Source organism: Macrobrachium rosenbergii, chromosome 6 (assembly GCF_040412425.1).
Source record: "Macrobrachium rosenbergii isolate ZJJX-2024 chromosome 6, ASM4041242v1, whole genome shotgun sequence".
Lineage (NCBI taxonomy): Eukaryota > Metazoa > Arthropoda > Malacostraca > Decapoda > Palaemonidae > Macrobrachium > Macrobrachium rosenbergii.
In genome coordinates, this window is record NC_089746.1 from 9,009,695 (window position 1) to 9,032,116 (window position 22,422).

A 22,422-nucleotide genomic window follows, 5' to 3' on the forward strand; every position below is an offset into this window, starting at 1 on the left:
AGGTGAAAATGTGATGGTGATTTTTATTTTCAGGAGTAGTGGCTAAATGACCGAAACCTAATACTATTTAGCAGTCCAGACCAGAGTGAAACAAAAAAAAGGAAAAGAAAGGATTTGGCACACTCTTTTGTCTTCCCATTCCCGCACACACACACACACACTGACCTTCCACTTATGTCTCACTAAATACCAAAGTATCCCGCTTCTGTCCTTAAACAAGTCAACTGTCATACTTTATTCTTATCTCAACTTTTTTTTTTTTTTTTTTTTTTGCTCTTATACGCCTTATTCTTGTATGCTCACAACACCAGTGGTTAGTATTTTTTTCTCAGCATTTTAGCAACAATATCAGTGGGTATGGTGCTGCAAATCCCATGCCAGGATATCTAGTGACTTTCACACTATGCGAATCAGCGGGGCAGCAGTTATTTTTCTTTGCCTGTATCTCATAAGAGTGAAAGCATACTTGCCAGTGGCTTCAGGAGAAGAGACTCGTCTGTCGTTTGGGGGGTATTTCCCCCTATCATGGGGTTCACAACCCTTCACACGGCGATCCTCTGCTTTTGGGTACACCATGTCAGTATCCCACACGATGGGTAGTTTCTTGCACAGTAGTGACAAGGTTGCAATTGTTAGACAATACGCTGACCTGAATTTGTATATATATACATACCGGTACATACATATATATGTATGTATGTATATGTATATATATATATATGTATATATATATATATATATATATATATATTTATATATATGGGCCTATATATATATTTGTATGTATGTATGTATATGTGTGTGTGTGCGCGCGCGCGCTCTTGTTATCTATCTGAAACACTCCCTTTAAATATTTTGAATGCATTAAAAAGCTGTTACTGTTAGGATATTCCGTAAGAAAAAAATCGTTTAGTGTGACCTTTGTGATAGCAATAGACAGAAAAAAGCAACGCTATATACAAATTTTAAATTTTAAAACATGAATTACCTCATAATTCGATAGCATAAAACACAACAGAGACCAGCTTTGTGTGGTAAGAGAGAGAGAGAGCGGGGGATGCGGGCGGGTTTTGCGGTTACGATAAATGCATTGCAGCATAATTTCCAGTTGCACTCAACTCATGATCTGCATATGAAGTTTTGTTTTGTTTTCGTAACAAAGCGGTCGTGACGCAAATCATGTCAGTAGGGAGAGAGAAAGAGAAAAATAAAAAGGCATTGTTGCATATTTAGTTCTTATTGAATTAAATCAAGAGAGAGAGAGAATTAATATCTTGGAAAATTTCATTTTTGCCTCTCACCCAGGGGCAGAAATTTAATTTATATGATAGTAATCACTTGAACGTAGAACTGATCACTCGGTTCTTTTTATTCAAGTGTTTTCCTTATTTTTCTCTGCCCCGTCTGCTACTAACAACAGTCAGCTAAGAACCAAGTACCTACTTCATTAACCAGTTGGACTGGGTTTCACTGGATTTTTAAGGAAATGTGCCCATGACGTTCTCTTACTCGCACATCCAGGGGATCAAACACGGGTTCCTCGGTAATGAGTTGAGAGAAAGAGAGAGAGAACAATATGTGCATAAAGCGTTCAGAATTTTTCGAGATTCGACCCCAGGACTCATATATATATTTACATAAAGAAATAACTAATAGTGTCTCCCATTCCCTTTATTCCTTCTTTATCATCATCATCTTCTTCTTCTTCTTCTTCTTCTTTCTTCTTCTTCTTCTTGAAATTCTTTCGTCACTAATCATGTACCTGGTAATTGTGATCCCAGATTACTTCCAATCAATAATTCATCTTTTATCAAAAAACAAAACGACGAAGGGAGCACAAAAGGCGAGGCCCTTATGCGCCCCGAGCTGCAACGAAGGGAGGATGTAGCGGGCGTGGCCCTGGCAGGAAATGGACTGAATGAATGACCCGGGGATAATGAGGATGTATGGGACACGGAGGGAAGGAAGTCCTCCGTGTGAAAAAATGCCGGTTGTAGGATGCCCCAGTTACTGATTGGTAGGTAATAGTTTATGACGCCGGTACCTCAGTGACTAGTAGGTAACAGTCTAGAATGAAGATTACAGTCAGTGATTGGCAGTAACGGTTAATGACGTATGTTATTGCCAGTGACTGAGAAGTAAAAAAGGTGATTTCTTAACGGTCAAAAACTAAGAACAAAAAAAGACAGGCCAGAAAAAGGAAACATTGTAAAATGTATAAGAAGTGCGTCATAGTGAGAAACTAAATTTAGGAAAAAGAAACGATGAATAAATAAATAAAACTTTGACTTTCAACTTTACGTAACTTCTGCTTTTCTTCATGTTATTTCGCATCCCGATCCTCTAAACCTAAGGTAAATATTTAGAGAATCAACTTCATTTGATGAAATAATAGACAAATACATTTTTAATCTGTTGCTTCCCCGAATTATAAAACCATTGTCTGAAGGTAAAATCATCTCCGGGAATATCTTCATGACGGAAATCAATTCTGCGTTGATGGGCAACAAGAAACGCGGCCAATCAGTAAATTAAACCAAAGTCCCACAGAGATAAAGAGAAAAAGAACTCGACCAACTCGGGCAAAATGAGAGCCGAATTGAGATTTATATTATCTACCCCATTAAATTTAATCTTAAATTAATTTTTTTATAATTTTTGCTTTTCCCATTTGGACTTTGCATCAGGTAAATACAACCGTAGTAATAAATAAGCAGCACAAGCACCCTTGTAATTTATCAACTCGTGAATGTTTCAGAGAGCATTCATACACCTTCACAATATTCCATCGATGACCCTAGCCATTGTGACGTCAGCTGATGATGTCAAACCCATCAATCAAACTTCCAGCCAGACAAAGGGAAAGGAGAGCATTGCCCCTGACGACACCGAAAGGACATATCCCTCTTAATTAATTAGATGAGTTGTGTTCGTCTGTCAAAGTTAAATGTCCAATCAGTCACTCCGTCTCTCTATTCAGGTGCGTTTGTTGACATTATTTGCAGGTTTGTCGTTGAGCTCTGCAGTACTTCCTTCCTTAGTGCAAAAATTCAATTAAAAAAGTTAATGGACTGAGAGAGAGAGAGAGAGAGAGAGAGAGAGAGCAGAGATTATTTAATGAGCAAAGAGAGACGATACGAAAGTATGACTAGCATTATAACAAAACAAGCAAGTAAAATCAAATGCTGCGTTAATCTCTCTCTCTCTCTCTCTCTCTCTCTCTCTCTCTCAGTTACACCTCAAGTAAGTTTTATTAACTTGCACATGGCTTTGCCTTTATAAATAAATATATTTATTATTTCTCTCTCTCTCTCTCTCTCTCTCTCTCTCTCTCTCTCTCATCTTACCTAATGAGATGAATAACCTGGTGTGCATAACTTCGTAATTGCCCTAACGAAATTCTCCGCCGTCTGAGGAGACTGACTACTCTCTCTCTCTGTTGCTGGGGGAATTGAGTGAGCGCAGACACAAACTACGCTGTGACCATAATGACTAAAATTAAACCGGTTACTGTTGCTAATGAGATTCGATTACTTAAAGCTACAGTTCCTATGCTTATTTATTCCTTTGTTTTCTTCAGAGGGGAATCTGATAATCTAGTTGTTATTGTTTGGTTTTGTTTGGAGCTTTCGGTCGCTTGCCTTTTTTTAAGCTTTGTTTTTCCTGTTTGATAGCCAGTGGCTCTACAGTAAAACTGATAACTTTTATTGTTGTTTTAATGAGATTCCTTATTCTTGTTTTGGAGTTTAAGATTTTTTTTTCTTTAACAGATGTTGGTCACATGGATGTTCTTCCTTGGTTGTGATTTTTGTTCAGACTTTAAGAAAGCTTATTTTTGATCACATATTGATATAAATTGTATAAATTTATCTGTGCAAAATGTAAGACCCCGCAAATTGATCCAGATCCGCTGAAGTTCACTTGTGGTATTTACAAAATTGACGAAAAAGTTAAAGAAAAAAATATTGAAAATGCAGTAATGATTGACCACCAAGATATTGGTAAGTTTTTGTAGATTTTTTTGTTTAACGTTCATGACGATGTTTGGTATTATTTTTCCTTTTCTTCTTCGGATACGAAGCAATATTTCCTTTTTGTTTTATTTCTTCATGTGGTTATTTCGGCTGCCAGAAGGTTCTAAACACGTAATTTGGTCAAAATTCATTTTCTTTGGCTCTTGTGGTAGCTCTTCTAAACACGTTCATTCATATTGGGAAAGATCTTTACTCTTTTCCTCCTTTATGCTTACCCTTCTAATTTATAACGAGAAAACCTCTAAATCTTTTTTTACTCTGGATTTATTTATTTACATTTTTTTTGGGGGGGAGAGGCTCTATGCTCAAACCAGACTGATATGATTTCGGCATTATTCTGACTTTGACAGAGGAAACAGCTTGATATCAGTGCAGATCAATATAAGATTCCTGGTATTGCTGCTGTTTTGTTATTGTTTTTGTTTTCAGAACGAGAAGACCTTTGCGTCGAGAGCAGGCTGTTCTTTTGTCGCGTCCAGAGATATTGTTGATTTTATCAATATATGCCTGAGTCTACGTGAAAGTGTGTGTGTGTGTGTTTTATATTAATCAATACCTGACTCAACGGTGAAGTGTGAATGTATGTGTTGGTTATAATAAACAAACGGACAGACACACAAGGAGTTTTGAAACATTTTCCAATTCCTTATGTACATTTACAATGTCAGCCTGCCTACCGGTTTGTTGTTCTACCAATTTTTACTGCTATTCATTAATTAATTAATTTTTTTTCCACGTTGACAGCCTCTTCCATTTATTACCACATTCTTCTTGGCTGTAACGCCAACTCACCCCACAAAACGAAAGCCAGGATCCTCTGATTATGATTTTATTATCCATAAACTGCCAGCCCCCAGACAATTGTTCTTTTAACTGTGGTGATGGAAAATCTCCAATTCTTACGTCAATTTTCATGGAAGGTGGTTTGATAGCAGCAGTAGCGATAGTAATGTTAGTAGTAGTAGCAATAGTACCGGTAGTGGTAGAAAGAGATTACCAAGGAAAAAGAATGACTACTTTACAACAGTAAATATTATTTCACGCGATTTTTCTTGAGTATGAAGCTAGCAAAAAACGCCGATATGAGAGAGAGAGAGAGAGAGAGAGAGAGAGAGAGAGAGAGTACTCTTCGTTCCATCCCTTCCCATGGTGAAGGATTATCTCGATGAGGCCCTATGTTGTGGCTCCGGCGAGGCCACGGAGATTAAGATTGTAGTAGCTACTGAAACTACTGATGCCAGTACTAATTTTGGAACTGGATACAAAGCGACAGATCGGATTACAATTGCGCCCTGTATTTGGGTCGCTGAAATGACCTGTGGCACCGTAACTTATTTTTCTCTTGAATATTTGTACTAGTTTAGCAAGGACGGTTGAAAAGCGATTAAGCGCGGAAGGCGGGGCGTGTGTTGTGGTATAGCCAAGGACATTGTGTATTGCATATGTTAGGATAAAGATAGAAAACTAAGAGAGAGAGAGAGAGAGAGAGAGAGAGAGAATCCTCCGTCTTCCATCAATCTAAACTTGCTCCTTCACACGCACACACAAACAATGCTCCTTCCCCCCGCCTCCCAGGCATCACTGTGGGCCCCGAGATCCGAGCACCCTGCTAGAAGCAGCCCCCACCCCCACCCCGGTCCGTCTCTAGTTCACGCTCACTCTGATACCGTTGACTCTATTTGTTGACTGACTCAGTTTGTAAGTTCGGATCGTTGTAAACGGACGGGGTTGTTTAGCTCGTCTGGCATTCAAATTCGTCCGTAGAAAAGAAACAGAAAGGTTGGCATTATGTTTTTCCGTTCGGATTTCTTGTGAAAGAGGAACGTGAAGCTATTAAGTTTTCTTTTCCCATTAAGAAAATACGTGAGCGGATGTGGTATTTTAGTTGTGATATGGCTTTAGCTCGAAACTCCAATGGAATTTCCTGTGCAAGGGCTCATTATTTTATTTATCTATTAATTTATTTATTTTGCCATGGAACGTGATAACCAAGATGAAGTCAATTCAGTCGCAAAGTGATTGATTTCTTCGGTATTTCCATTCAACAAACCAGCTGTTGATGACGTCACAACACATGTGTGGTGGGCAAGACCCTTGTAGTATCCAATTTTTTTTTCTTTCTCTGTGTTCTTGTAAAGTAACGCTTATGAAGACGTTTTCCTTGTCACTGTATTTGTTTAAAGTCATTTTCAAAATATCGAAATAAAACCTAAGTTATGTCACACAAACTGCACCGTGACGTCATCAGCAAACGTCGGTTGAAAGTATGGAAAAGTCTTCTGTCGTACTGGTGGGTAAGTCTGTCGTTATAACAAGAGTACAGAGAGGCAGCGAGAGTGTTCGAGATACTCAACTGCCGAGTAACAAGAGACAGAAGAAGATAATGAGTATACCATGAGTCAACGTGAGTCACTGACTATTAGTTTTTTGCTCACTGGACGACAGTCTTCATAAACAAACGTAATTCTTCTTCATAGCTGAGATATCTATTATGATTTAACATTTATCCTGTAGATTTATTGCTGTAAATGTGGATCAGACAAACAGACAGACTGGGAGACCGGCCATTTCCATATCTGCTTCATCATTCTGTGAACACTTGATTAGAATGCTTGCAGTCTGCTGCCTGGTGTCATGACTATTAGCAGCGTCCCTAGCGTTTTTTTTTTTACTTAGGCATATATATATATATATATATATATATATATATATATATATATATATATATATATATATATATAATGTGTGTACATATGTCTGTGTATATGCACACAAATGTACATATGTACAGTATATGTACTCGTATGCATGTTATGAGGGTAAATAGAAACTAGGAAGATGGAACAGTAAATATTTATAGGGATTTTGGAAGAATGGAAGCTACTGATTCGTATAGGTACTGGGGGAAATAAATAGATGATGTTATGATAAAAGAGAAGGTGAGTCACAGAATAGGTGAAACAAGAAAGGTAGCTGGGTACATGTAAAAAAAATTACAAAGGTGCTTGAATTGTCTATAGAAGTCAAAGTGGGCATGGAGGAAGATTGCTGAGCTAGTTCTCCTTTATGGAAGTTCTGTGTGGATACTGAAGGCAAAAAAAAAAAATGGAAGCTGTTGAGGTGAAGTGTTTGAGCAGTATATGTGGTGTAAGAATGATTAAATGAGTTAGAAGTGTGGAGATGAGTAAAGCTGGTAAAAATGCTAACATTTATGATAGGATGTATCAGGCCGTTTTGAGATGGCTTTGTCATGTGGAAATAACAGGCGACGATAAGTTGATGAGAAGAATTTATAATTCAAAAGTGATATGAGGAAGGCGATGAAAGAGACCAAGAAAGGGTTGGGCAGATGGTGTGAAAGAAGTATTTGAAAGAAAGGACCTCAGTATCCAGAAAGCACGAGAGTGCATACAAGATATATGAAGGAGGACGAAAAGACTAAAGTTGTGTAAGTTTTCTGTACAGTATGATCGTGTCATTGACCATTGTGTAGTTTTTTTATCCTTGAACCGTCTGTTGTTAATGAAAATATCTTCATTCCTATATATATATTTATAATATATATATGTGTGTATATATATGTATGTATGTGTTCCACATTTTCATTGTTTAACCACTTTATTTTTTATAGCTCTGTAATTTTTTTTTTTTTTCATCTAAAATCAGACCTTTTTGCAAGTTAATTGCTTTGTTTCGCTTCCGAAAATTTGTGTTCAAGTTTCCAGTCTTTTCTCTTGACGATGTTGGGCACTGATGACCTTGGCTATTCCGACGCGAGGATTTCATATGAAATGAGTATGACTCACTAAGATGAATGACTAAGAAATATCTCTCTTCCTCTCTATCGATCTCAAGTCTGAATATCACGTAGCGTATTTTCATTGTCTCCTTGTTTGTTTTAGCCTTCAGTACTTAACCCTTCCACTGGAATCTTGTTTGTACCGTAGAGTAAACATGATTCCATCCGAAAGATCAGCTTTCGTCAATTCGCGATAAACGGCACTGATTGTCGTATCTGATTCAGGAATAACACGTCAGTGAACATGAATAACAAAACGTATATTCATTTCCCCAATCCGTCGTTTTCTTTAACAGGGTGACTCAAGTAAAAACTAACAATCATTAAGTCACGTACTTCCTTTGAGTGTTAAAATCAATTTTAAAAACTTTTCCCATATATCTAAAACTTCAGCCGCTTTACGTACGTACCGGAGAGTCAAAATAAGTAGAACCACCAGTTTCATTTACTTTCAATGCTGGGACTTTCGTGGCTGATGTAAACAATGGTTGAATATTTCTGGGATTAATTTTGAATGGATAGCACACAGATAACGGTCCTATAGGAAATAATAACTAGATAAATCTATTAGATTCTGAAGCTGCATTATTTTGATTTCCAGCAGTGTAAATTTTGTCAACAGAACTTCAGTGAATTAAGTTATAATAAGATTTACCCAAGTACCTGCAGGTCCTGCCTTACCTAGACCAGGGACTCAGCGGTGGCTGTATAATGTTGTTAGATAATATTTTAAAACAGGTTACGTTTAAGAATGTCAGAACAGAAATAAATAGACCCAGAACTTGATGGTAAATATTTCAGAACAAATTCCTACACGCCCACGTGCTCAAATGTGATTGCGTGAGTGACGGGGGGAGAGAGAGAGAAAAGAAAAGGGGATCATATTTCTCTACACGTGTCAGTTCCCTGATATTTCATAGCAATTAGTTCTTCAGCCTTTGCTTCTCTACTTTCATCTTTGCTACTGTAAAGGTTAAAGTAACTCTTCGCTTTCCATTATTTATTTATACTTCCTATCCTAAATCCATACGAGTTCATCCGGGTGACAAACGTATTTGGTGGTAAGAAAGTCCTTTTCGCCACTAGGAGGGCACCAGCGGCCCTTGGTCTTCGGTAGAGTTTTATTAAGATGTGTCCTCCCTCCATGATGCCCGTACGTGTCATCTTGACCCTCATGGCCTAATATTATGCCTCGGCTCAAGGACTTCACTGTTGCCTGCATGTCTGTCTTATTCTTCACTCTATCTTGAAACCCTTTGTCATATTGCCTGGGCGCTCATTTTTCACTGCAGTGGACTACCACTGAGAAGTGTAGTTCTTTATATGCAATTTGGAATTTCCGGCATTTAGTATCTATGGAAACTATTTAGTGTTAACATGCCTTGGAATTGTGCATTCCGAGCCTTTCACTGGGTCGTCCAGCATTGTTACAATTTCTTTGAAGTTTTATTCATTCTCTTTTCAAAGTAGATTCTATGGGATTTCTGGCTGTCATGAAAGAACTGAGGCCTCAGTATGACTAACAGTATTCTTACTTCCAGGCTAAAAAATAGAAGGTAAAGCCTCTTTTCAAGGCAACTACTTTCCAATACCTCGTGTTTTGTCATTCTCTAAATGCTACTGCATTGCAGTCCTTTGGACGAAGAAATGAACATGATTTAGTTCATCTGTATTCAGTGGCCCTCAAACGATACTCTTATATTTTTCCACCGAATGCCTCTTTCCCCTCGGAGATTAGGGGTTGGGGGTAGGGGTGGAATTATGCCAGAAGGGTAGAGCTTTCCTTCCGGTTTCTACGGAAGTCTTTTAGGGATCAGGTTGCCAGTGCCATGTCCTTTCGCTTGACTACAGGGGAAGCTGGTACCCCAAGCTGGTTAGACTGGTTTTATGTATATTATATATATATATATATATATATATATATATATATATATATATATATATATATATATATATATATATAAACATAAACTTTATCACATACAAAATTGTTCTGTACAATAGTAGAATTACCGAAGGACCTCATTCAAACTGGATGGTATCTAATGGAGTATTTATTCAGAAAAAGTTACAAGCTTTCTTGGACAAACAGTCCACATTATCAAGTATGCGTACTGTACGCATACTTGATAATGTGGACTGTTTGTCCAAGAAAGCTTGTAACTTTTTCTGAATAAATACTCCATTAGATACCATCCAGTTTGAATGAGGTCCTTTTAGTAATATATATATATATATATATATATATATATATATATATATATATATATATATATATATATATATATATATGTGTGTGTGTGTGTGTGTGTGTGTGTGTGTATATATATATATATATATATATATATATATATATATATATATATATATATATATATAGACATAGATATCGACTCGCTGTTGATGAGCCTTGGTGTAGGTATTTTAAGCTGCTAGTGAAGAGCAAGTTTTATTATGCACACGGATTCATCCTCGATAGAGCCACCCTCTTTTGGGGCTGAAGGCTAATGGGCTGAACCTGATAATGATGAGGAATAAACCCATTAAAACCAATCATCAGGAACATGGCTCCAAATCAATAACCTAAGTTTACTCCGCCATTACGAGCCGGCTGAAGCTGATTCTCAGAATCGACTTTTTTTCTTTGTATCGCAGACTTACACTAAAAAATTCTGCTTTCCCAAACATAGCGAAGCCGTTGTATCAGCAGAGCCTTAAAGTTGACTGCTCGATAGCCCAAAATTCTCTCTGAATAGCCTTTGTCGTCATTAAGAAGTGCGTCAGCGAGCAAATCTAAATGTCGCCACGTAGGAGGAAAGACAAGATTGATTTCCGTCGCGTTTTCTCCTTGTATCATTCTTTCACATTTCGCTTTTGCTTATCCTTCAGTGTCTACGTATGTGATCGGGCTTGAGAAAAATAAGATCTTGAAATAATCTCTCTCTCTCTCTCTCTCTCTCTCTCTCTCTCTCTCTCTCTCCCTTATTCGTATTCTATTTTTTATTCTTCCAAGACATTTTTCGGCGTCAATATTAACATGCCCAGCCTGTGGAATTGCCAGGTTTGGATGTAGAAGATCTAAAAGCGACAGATTCATTGGTTAAATAAGCTTGGAATGTATGTGTGTATTGACCAAATCGTTAGTGGGTTAAACTAATATTTTTATTTTCATATTTAGTCCGCAATCTAATTCGATGTTGTAACACGTACCATGGATATCTGGCTTGATAAAGAAAAATAAGTACAATCTTAATTAGCAAAAAGTAGTGTTTTCCAAGATATTCGGTCATGGAAATCATGCCCTCCTTCCCTCTTTGTATGCTAAATATAAAAAAAAGCCGTAAAGGATTCATCTGAATATTTTGGGCTTTTTGTTTGGATCAGAAGTTAAACCATCCCGAATGTAATCGTATTTGATGCGAGGAGAAAAGAAATCTGAAGCCAAACAGCTGGATTCAATTACACTGCACAAAGCGTTCTCATTCCGACCTGAAATCTTTTGTTGACTTTGAAAACCCAAGCCAATTTCGTTTGTATCTTTTGCTTTCACCACTGCCTTTTCTGGGTAGATTTTGAAATTATTTAATGATAATGATGATTTTGATTGTGTATCATGAGGGATTTAAGTTTTTCAGCAAGTAAATTGTTTTCTGTTATCTTCTAACCATTTCATTGTCCATGTTCTCATCAGCCCATATAAAATCTAGTCTCCTCCCCTTTGTAAATTGCATGTTAACTTCAAATTAAGTAAATTGCATGCTCTTCTCAAGGCACTTTAATTCCATGTTACCTCTGATACATCTGATTTGATTTTAGCTTCAACATTGAAATTCCTTATGTTAATCTCATAACGTTTGAATTTCATACGACATCCTAAGGCCGTCCGACTTTTATATTACCTGTAACAAAATTATATTCCACGCTTTCCTCAGTTCAGGTGAATTCCGTTCTCCGAACTGAAAAACTTACCCTTCGCTTTGTTATGTTTGCTAGTAGGATCACACAAAATTATCTTAGATTTTGGTAACTAAATGTAATAATTACTTTTATAAAGTAAGCCTGGATGGAGGTTGTCACCTCATAGCTCTTTGAAAAAAATATGAGCTCATAAGGGTTTGACAGAGGCGGAGGTGAGCTTTCTATACTTGCCTGGTGTTTTGGTGTTTCTGCTTTTTCACAGTTAATGTAATTCAAATGAATCTGATTATTCTCGCATTGTCTGTTTTCGTTCTTGTTCTTATTTTGTGATGACTTAAGCCCTTTATCTACATTTATCAGTACTACGTTTGTTTTCATAAGATTCACTATGCTGTATTGTTGTGGTTGCTATAAACTTTCTTTTTCAATCCTTAAATTTTACGATTTGCTCATCATGACCCTGTGTTATTTTGGCTGAATTTTGTCACGATACCTCTACTCTCTTTATTCTTCCAGTGTCTGAGACCTCAAAGACCGAGATGGTTTGAACAAGTGATGAAAAGGAACTAGGTGAAGTGACGCATAAAAGTGATAGGAACGGAAGAAGTAGGACAAGTGGAAAATCATCCGTAAATACGTTAATGACGACGATGATGCTGCTGTTCTGCCTAAGCCAAAGTCATCATTCTTCGGACGATCGAGAGAAGCGTCTCGCGTCTGAATAATGTTCCGTCAGCGTCAGGGAATGTTACCAATCATGCCATGAATCGATATTGCGTGTCTTTGCTCTTAACTCTTAATCGGCAGTATTGGTGGGATTATGGTATCGGATTTAGAAAATAATGCAAGTCACTGAGAGCATCATATCATCATCTGTTTAGCAAAGAAATATTATTCCAGAAAGACTTGGCGGGAAAAGTAATGGGAAAATCCTGAGCCATTGGGTACGTGAGCAACAATAGCACTTCTGGAAACGGCGCCATTCGACTGCATTGCATGCAACAACAGAGAGTTGGGGGGATGTGAAGCGTAGGGAGAGGGGGGTGGGGTGGCAGGAGCGTTAGTGGTGCAGTAGAAGCATTTTATCTGACAAACGTCTCGTCTCTAATGAACTAAAAGCTGCCGCTGCAAACAGAAGAGATGATAAGGAGAAGAGAATCAGGCCGCAGTAAGCTGCCAGAAATTGTTGCTTCTTGCGGAATCTGTCGCGACTGGCGTTAACTGATTTGCAAGGCTCTCTCTCTCTCTCTCTCTCTCTCTCTCTCTCTCTCTCTCTCTCTCTCTCTCTCTCTCTCTCTCTCTCTCTCTCCGCACACACGCACACATATACATATGTATGTATATTTATAAATATGTATATAATTTATATTTCATATTTATATGTATAAGCGTATGTTTAACTATAAGTTTACGTGTTCATATAACTGCAATTAGTACCCAGAAATTTATAGATACATCGATAGATGATGTTTGTTTTGCGGAACAAAGGTAGACCATTTCAATAAATAAAATAAAATTCCTCGCAATAGAATTCCCACGCAGTTAATTCGTATGAATATCACACCGTTACTGACACAATATAAGCATTTGTTCCCAAAAATAGCTTGCTTTCTGTTGAATCCTAAAGGGCAATGAAATCTTTTTATGTGACCAGTTGCTTGCGCATTCATGTAATGGTGGCCTTATGATTTTATATATATAAATTTATATATATACATATATATATATATATATATATATATATATATATATGTATATATCATACTGTATATATCTATATCTATCTATCTATATATATATATGTATATATATATATATATATATATATATATATATATATATATATATATATCACTTAGGTTGTCGCAGCAACTGCGATTAAAAAATAAATCTTGGTGTTAGGGGTTAGCAGCCAATATATATATGTATATATGTGTGTGTATGTGTGTATATATATATATATACATATATATATGTATATGTATATTCCTACATTTAAAGTGTGATTCTCATCTTCACAGATACTTCATGTAGTGTTGGAGAGAGAATTATTAACCGTAATTTTGAAATGTTTCAAAGAACAACTAAATATGTAATGAAAAATGCAGTCTCCATGCTATTCATTTGTCACTGGGCGTGCATGCACGCATGCATGCATGCAAGGACCCACCTGCCTTAAGTGGGCTCCACGTGCGCGTCCCTGCCTCAACTGCCCCCATTATGCCTCCTTTTCGTGTCATGACGTCACCCATGATGTTCCGTTGTGTTAAAGTCACTTCGTAAGGGTGTGGCTGAAAAGTTGACAAGTAGCTTATGTATGAGGACAAAATTAAAGCAGAAGGATTGCCGTGGTTCAAAATCCTCGCGTGGGATTTAGTCCATTAGGATTCAGAATTAGGTTTTAGGCAGTACGAGCTTGGAGAGCACTTTTTCGTCATTGAGATTTTTAGTCGTGTGTTTCTGGTGCAAAGGAGACTCCTTGAACATGAAGATGTGTAGTCAGCACAGCTGACACCTGAGACAAAAGTGAAAAACTGGAAAATAATTAAAACTAGTAAAAAATGCGCCGAAGTTTCTTCGGCAAAATCAAGTTTTCTGTATACTCGCTACAGCGTATAATCAAGGCCACCGAAAATAGGTCTATCTTTCGGTGGTCTTGCTATAATGCTGTATGAGCCGCGGCTCATGAAACTTTAACCACGGCTCGGTGGTGGCCTATCCTATATCGTTGCCAGAAGCACGATTATGGATAACTTTAACCTTCAATAAAACAAAAACTACCGAGGCTAGAGGGCTGCAATTTGGTATGTTTGATGAGTGGAGGGTGGAAGATCAACATACTAATTTGCAGCCCTCTAGCCTGAGTAGTTTTTAAGATCTGAGGGCGGAGAGAAAAAGTGCGAACAGAAAAAAGTGCGGACGGACAGACAAAGCCGGCACTATAGTTTTTTTCAGAAGACTGAAAAAATTAACCGAAATTTGCATCTTGGCAGTTTCGTGTTTCATTTGACTTCTTCAGCAGCGAATGATCAGGTCTTATCTACAGACCTGCTTCCCTCGTCACAGAACTTACTACTTCCTTAGCATATAGGCTACTCGCCAGAAAAAATTAAAAATTCCAAGCAGAGCGATTGAAACCCCCGTAAACCTATTAGTTTGCTTAAAAAGTTTTAAGTGAGAAGCAAATTACTTGTATCTGAAAGTGGAAGAAACTACAGTACATTTTTAAGATAAGTTCAGATAATACACAACACACGACCTTATTAGGTTTCTTGTAAATAAAAGATACACATTTCCTTATAATTTTTTTTTTTTTGCGCTGACATTACATGGCTTTATCTCGCTTTCCATTTTTCCTGCTTTTATTTTGTGTCTGTGTTCCTTTATGGGGTTTATAAATAGCCCCTAACCCATGCGGTCTTGTGTTCTATAATGTAAAACCTTCGACGTTCTTTTGTTCAGTCTTTTCTATTACTTGATTATCACAGTTGAAAATAAGATTGTACCACAGTGTGCCAGTTGTTCTTTGACTGAACTTTCAAGATGAAAACTTGCCAAAAACTGCGCTAAAAATTAGAATTCAGGATTAGAAAGAGAGACCCTTCAAAGGTCTAGCAGTAAGGATGTAGTGCTAAATTCTTTATGGAAGGTAGATAGTCTCGCGGTAGGCGTGCCTCCTTCGTTAGTAAAAAAAAAAAAAAAAATGCCCACAAAGGTTATTTTCGGCAGCAGGAACGATCATATCTGCGTTTTGGGAGGCGTCAGGGCGGGATAGGTCATTTCAGAAGAAGTCTCTCGGTTGGCATCGGTCAGCAGCCAACATAAACCATTTTCTTTGTGGCTGTCGCCACAGACTGTGGGTATGGAATATATTCAACAAACTTCCCGGATGTTCTTTTGATACCGTTGCTTTCATGTAATGTGTTGGAGGGGTAAGGAAACTTATTGCTTTTTCTGTGTTCAGGGGAGATTTTATTTTTTCAAAACTTCCAGTTTTTAATGTAAGTGCTCAGGATCACTTATTTTAAGAGCTCCCATAAACAGGCCTACTGAAATACTCGTGCTGTGTTACTTGTGTATGTGCAGCAATGGACTTCAAAGGTGTGGAAACTGGAATGTGGGTCTTTCTCTATGTGTCGTGTTCTTCAGTCACCCTCTCTCTCTCTCTCTCTCTCTCTCTCTCTCTCTCTCTCTCTCTCTCTCTCTCTCTCTCTCTCTCTCTCGTACTTACAGCTTCGGTAAGTTTTATAAACTTGTGATTTGTTATACATAGCTTTATAAATAAGTAGACATATTTAGGCCTTCTCTCTTTTATTAGTAACCCTCTATTCAAATCCAGTCTGCCCTCATCCACTTAAATGCAGATTTCTCTGCTTCTCTGCCACTCACGAAATTTGGTATAATTTATCTCTCCAGTAACATTTCGTGAACTTAGACCCTCGATACCTTCCACTACCAATGCAGGGACGCAGTCGGGGTCGTTGCTCTCTTCATTGATCGTTTTCGATGTAAAAGAAAATGATTGAGTTCGACTTTGTTCCTCCAGTGTTCATATCGCGTGTTTTCCGTCTGACGTTCTTCACGGCTGCTATTAGAAACGAGGGCTTAGTCACGAATTTGTCTGCATGCCATCGAATGACTCTTCATTGTTGTAATATGTATATGTACATTTATTATGCACATACGCACATACATATAAATATATATATTATATATATATATATATATATTTCTATAAATGTATACACATATAAATATATATATATATATATATATATATATATATACAGTATATAGAAATACCAACACACAATTACGTGTGGAACAGAAATAAATTTCTGACTCACATCAGGATCAAACCCAGGTCTTTCAAATGAAAAACCGGGGCACTGCCGACCAGGCCACACAATTCATAAAAGAAGTTGGAGCCTGAGTACAACTGTACCCAAGGAATGACCTGGGCAGGCAAAGAAAGGATAATTCGAATGAAATTCTGTCAGTTGGGTCATTGCTGAGTCGAGAAGTTGGGGAAAACACGCTGGTATGCAAGCAGTTAGCCTGCTCAGGTAATTCCTTGGGTACAGTTGTACTCAGGTTCCAACTTCTTTTATGACTTGTGTGGCCTGGTTGGCAGCACTCTGGTCTTTCATTTGAAAGACTTGGGTTCGATCCGGATGTAAGTCAGAAATATATATATATGTGTGTGTGTGTGTGTGTGTGTGTGTGTGTGTGACGTTTTTACTAAGCCACAAACAGGCCATTAATATTGATTCACTGTGCCCTGATAATAATTTGTCCCCAAATAGAGTCATATGTTGAATGCTCTTCCCTATCCATTGATTTGGATGGGAATTACATATTCCTGAGGTAATGACATTTTGTAGTTTAATGTGAATATGTATATGTATATATATATATACTGTATACATATATTTATATATAGTATATATAGCCTATGTATACACATATATAAATATATATATACATACACACACACATATATATACATACATACACACACACATATATATATGTGTGTGTGTGTATATACTATCTCATCCATTCATCACCTACGTATGCAGTTTATACTATCTCATCAGTCCAAGAGTAGCCACGAATGTATTTAAAGTGTTATGTTCTTAATCGCAATTGATATGTAAAAGAACTAGCATTGGTTTAGTAAGCCTTGGAGGATTACTCCAAGATTTTCTGTCAAATATTAAAAGGCTAAGACCCTATATTAGGGTCTTTTACTTTATTATGCTTTTTCCATACCAGCCACGTTATCCCTGGCCTAGAAGGACCAGTTTAGGCTACTTCACTTGGTACTGGTAATGAGTATGAGTTACCCTTTGGATCAGGCTTATTATAAAAAAAAAAGAACGACTTCCTGCAAGTTTAGGATCATCTGCAAACGATCCTGCCTGTATATTCAATATATACTGAAGGGCTAAGTGTAAGAAAAGTTCTCGCTGATGGAATGATAGAGTTTGTGAAATAACGACCTCTTGAGTATAATTTTCCCTCTAAATGCTTTCGTCGAATTGTTTGCAGTGGTATGTTGGACAGCAAGAGTCCACGGACAAATGAATATTATCTTTCGAGCACATTGTAATTGGTTGCAAGTCTCGGGAATTGTCTTTTCTAGGTGGAATTTTATGGCGACTTCTATTTCACTGCTGTATCGTTTCCATATCAAATAACTGCATATGTAACAGAATGCAGAGGTCACAAGTCACGACAGGGAGAAAACCTTTAACATTTCAATAAATCTACTCCACAGATGAATACCAAGAGACGTTGACCATGTTCTCTCCGAGACTTTTAATATCTCGCGCTTTGCAGCTGTAAGCAAAACATCCACGAGTAACTAGAACTATTTTCATTTCCACCAGAACAAACTCCTGGGAAGCAAGATGAAATCGTGGCAGGTAGCGCTGACTTTGGCGGTGATAGCGGTCGCTGTTGTTCCAGCATTTTCTTTCCAGCCCAGAAGAATTATGTATGGAAGATGCTCCAGTGGTAAGTTTGATAGTGAAATGCCCAAGGGCAATAAAGAAATGTAAATGAAAGGATGGTTTATCTGTATTATTTTAATTTCATTTGTTGCTCATACAATGTGTTTCATTTGCACAAGCACTAGTTTTTTTTTGGCGGGCGATGCGGAATTTGAATTTTGAATTTGTATGAAGCTGCTTCTCCTACTGAACAGTACTTCAAAACTTCCCTTTGTGTCTCATCTATTCCTTTCTTAATGACGATAAAACTGATGATCTTCACTTTCTATCTTCACAGAGGAGAAGATGCCCAGAGCTGTGTTCATGACCTGCGCCAACAGAAGAGGCGTGTGTGAAGTGCGAATCGGACATAGACACAACTTGAGGGCCATCTTCATCCCCGGTACGTTCATTAATGTCACTGGTTATTCTGTTAATCTCTCCATTCCTTCTGTTTCTGAACTCTCCTAACGGAGCTCTCAGATTTCTGTGAATTTTCTCGTTTTACAGAAAATCATTCTTCTTTCTTTACGTTAAAGTCAAAGCATAGTAAGGGCATCTGTCCCAGTTTAATGGAGCTTTACAGATTCCCTTGGTGACGTATTTCTTCTGTTTCTTCTTCTTCTCCAATACTTTCAGAGAAGAAGTTCATTGACCCATTTCCCTTTCGAAACCACAATCAGTCTTGCTTTCTTCGCCAGAATTCAACTCAACAGATGTGGACTCCCACGTCAGATGGAACTCGTGGTTCGAGGTCCCCCTTCCAGGGCAGGACAGAGATGCCTGTGGGACCAGCATTGAGTGTCCCGTCAAAGCTCACGTTCCCACCAGATTCACTTATACTCTCGATATTCAAGATTTTTGGCCAAAGGTAAATTCCTTTCCTTTCTTTTTTGTCTTTGAAATGTTCTATTTATTTACTTATTTATTTATCTTTAGTATTAAGTGAGTCAGTAAATGAATGTGGTTCATGTAAAAAATATTGTTGATTTGATGATTTTTTCCGTCTACACGTGAAAAGGGAACTGAAGATATGAAACTGTCAAAAAGTGAGAAAGTAAAGATACTGAGAAATTCTAAATGGCACACAACTGTGACTTTTGACGTCTTTCCAGATCATTTAGTCATGCTTCTTGCTTTTTCTTCTGTTGCAGAATGATTATCCTGTCATCTGGAGCTTAACTGATCGGAATACAGACGAGACCTTGGTTTGCTTCAAGTTCAAGATTGCCATCGTCTAATTTGTACAGTAATATTATTCGGATGTGCACTCATCCGCAGAAGTTCTTTCGCTCAGAAATGCTACCCATTCAACACGAAAGAATTCTTAATAATTGTCAGGTTCTTTAATATTTCGAACCACTTCACACCTCTCGTTTCGAGTTGATCGTTTCTGGAAATCAAATTCGTTTCGTTCAAAAAGATTTGTGGTTTCTGGTATCCGAGAAAACCACTTCGAAGGCGGAAGGACTTCTAAATCTTGAGTGTATATTCAGTAAGGATTAAGTATTTAAAAGCAAAGACAGCCAGTATGGTTTTATTTTGTAATTTTTGTTTTTAACTTTTTAACATGCTCATTTGGAACTCAGCATCTGTGTTACTTTGAACATATCAGTGTCGACTGTATGGGCACCCGACTCATATGGTCTTTATTGCTTCTGTGATGTTTGCTCATTGAAACTGCTATTCTGTTAGAGCTCTCTAGGTGACGAAGACTCCAGGACGGAGGCCTTTGCCTTAATCAAATAGATGTATAGTACAAAGAACAAGAGGCTGAAATATACGTTGAAAATATGAGCAGGAGGATGGTAACGTAGACTCGATATTTCTCCAGTGTTGCGCCAATGAGCTGAGCGCTTTCCACAATGCTCTTACGCACCGATCCAGAAGTCTACGGGGAATTATTCCGGTCCATCTCCCCAGTTTTGCTGAGATCTAATCAAAACGAGAAAAACTCTCCTGCTTCCGTCACCATTCGTGTTTTATCTTTTTTTTTTAAGTCTGTGCTCTGAGTGCCAGGCACTCTGCCATCAGTCGGTGTTGTTCTGAAGAGGCTGGTCTGTGGCATTTAGGATACCATTATTTGGTGATATAATATAACGCCATATATAAAGATGCACTTTTGTACGCTTTCGCACACACTCGAGGCACGTGTACACTTATATTTGTATGTAAATACACATATGCATACGTACATGCATCAAGTCATACAAAACATTTTTTTCTCACGTAACTATGATAACCAAACCAGTTACATGTTCTAAAGAGGCTAGTTTCTAGTAATGAAAGAAAATAATATATAATTTCCAATCTGTCTGTAGATGTAGTGAACAGTGTCATGTAAGTAAGAGATAATTACGTATCTTTTTTTATTATTTTGAATATTTTGTGTACTGATAGCAAGTAAGTAGGCAATGAACAGATGCAATTGAGTGTTCCGTTGTGGTTCACTTGGGTCATTTAGCAATGTTAAACCTGTTTTAGGTTGTAGGCGGATTTGCCGATTTTTAAAGATCTTCTGTACTGGAGAATATGGCTTTAGCAAGCCCACGTCCAAACGGAGCCACTTCATTTATTTCCTTTATTTTTCATTTCAAAGTTCTCGACGAATCCCAAATCATTTCTCCTGTAGAGAGCTCTGAAGCACAAACATGACCGGAAGGACTATTCGACAACTTTGCAGAATGCAGAGGTTTGGAGTGAAAAGACAAATATTATGTTTTGCTCCGTTCTTCAAATCATCGAGCCTTTTCATCCCCAACCCCCCACCCCCCCACCCTCTCCTCCCCTCATGCCGTAGCTACCCAACCCATCCCCACACAAAAATTGAACTATTTCAAAAGAATGACCCCAGCTTCATCTCTTGTAGATTGCAGCAAAGAATAAACTTGAGACCTTGCTGACAACATCTCCATTCAACAGTAACTGTAGTTATTCCTTGTTCAGAAACAGGTGCACCACTGCACACAACAAGAACTGCAAGTCACAAGTTTCATCATAGATTCTGGAAAAATACGCTACATAATTCTCAATAATGAAAGGTAAAAGGTCCAATATTTTTATAAAAATTTCTACTGAAAGGGGAAGAGGTTCGATTTATGTGACGTGTATTCAGGTAAACCATTGCATTTCAAGTTTCTGCTTTAGACTGATCACGTTCATTACATTACATTGCATGCAAAGGTTGCATGCTGTATTCCAGGGAACTCGCGGGTTATTTTCTGCGGCATACATTCCGGGAATGAAAAAAATGGAGGTTTCTTGTTAACTGACATTAGCAATTATACGAAATGGGTTTCATTATTCTCAGATAGAAAAAATTACTTCATATTTCCAAGGGAAATTTTTCCTTTCCTGATTGGAAAAATACATAAATATAGGAAGAGGAAAACTTATCAAACAAAAATATACTCGTAAAAATGACACCATACACAGTATTTTTGGGAGAAGGGAAACATTACTAAAATAAAACATGGAATGAAACCAAAGGTGACAATTTGGATTCCGTCCCCTTCTCCCACCCCGAAAAAGTTCTTTGAATAAATGAGAACAAAAAAAGGGCATTTACTTTTCTAACTACTTGTTTTCTTTTACTTCCTCTTCTGTTTAATTTTTCTGTTATTTCTCTTCCCTGCTCGTTTTGTGACGACGGTAGGGACGATGAAATGAAGAAAAATAAAGGAAAAGTATACTTGGTAACTCTAAATTGTAACCTCTGCGGAGGTCTTACTAGCACTGTCCTTTGTAATGACCCAATGAAAACTGTTGAAGCTGGAAAATAAAAATTGATCTTCTTTGATTTTGGAGCTGTTGTTGATGTTTAACATCAGTATTTTTCTTTTTATACATTTGTAAGAAAATAAAGCCTTAAAACAGTTCAATAAAATAAGTTTCCAAGATCTGCATTTATATATATGTTCCTTATTTCTTACCTACATTAAATATAGTGTACTCTATAGGCTATATTCCCTTGAAGGAATATCAAACAAAACTTTGTTGATCCGTTTTTTCGTGATTTTCCATTAGCAAAGAATAAGCTTTCTATAACTTCCAGGACAAAATACAAAATTGAATGTAAAACATATTCACTTATTTTTATATTTTTCAGGCAAGTGAATATTCGAGAGAATTTCGGATGGAAAAAACAGAATATACATTTTCGCTTTTGAAAAGT

At 37.4% G+C, this 22,422-nt stretch overlaps 1 protein-coding gene across 8 annotated transcripts in view; it reads left to right on the forward strand.

The window, feature by feature from the left end:
- LOC136839164 (uncharacterized) overlaps positions 1–22,145 on the forward strand; it is a 222,989-nt gene extending 200,844 nt beyond the window's left edge. For 4 of the 8 annotated variants that reach the window (XR_010853229.1, XR_010853232.1, XR_010853231.1 and 1 more), the window contains exons 2-6: positions 18,147–18,273; positions 18,547–18,651; positions 18,950–19,119; positions 19,403–20,247; positions 20,283–22,145. Coding sequence is in view for 3 of the 8 variants with exons in the window: in XM_067104842.1 (XP_066960943.1) it covers positions 18,147–18,273; positions 18,547–18,651; positions 18,950–19,119; positions 19,403–19,489 (489 nt within the window). In the remaining 5 variants the exon portion in view is untranslated. Of the gene's footprint in view, positions 1–5,687; positions 5,814–18,146; positions 18,274–18,546; positions 18,652–18,949; positions 19,120–19,402 lie in introns of those variants that run through there. The other 4 variants (XM_067104842.1, XM_067104843.1, XM_067104844.1 and 1 more) reach the window with 2 other exon arrangements.
- The last annotated feature ends 277 nt before the right edge of the window (positions 22,146–22,422 follow it).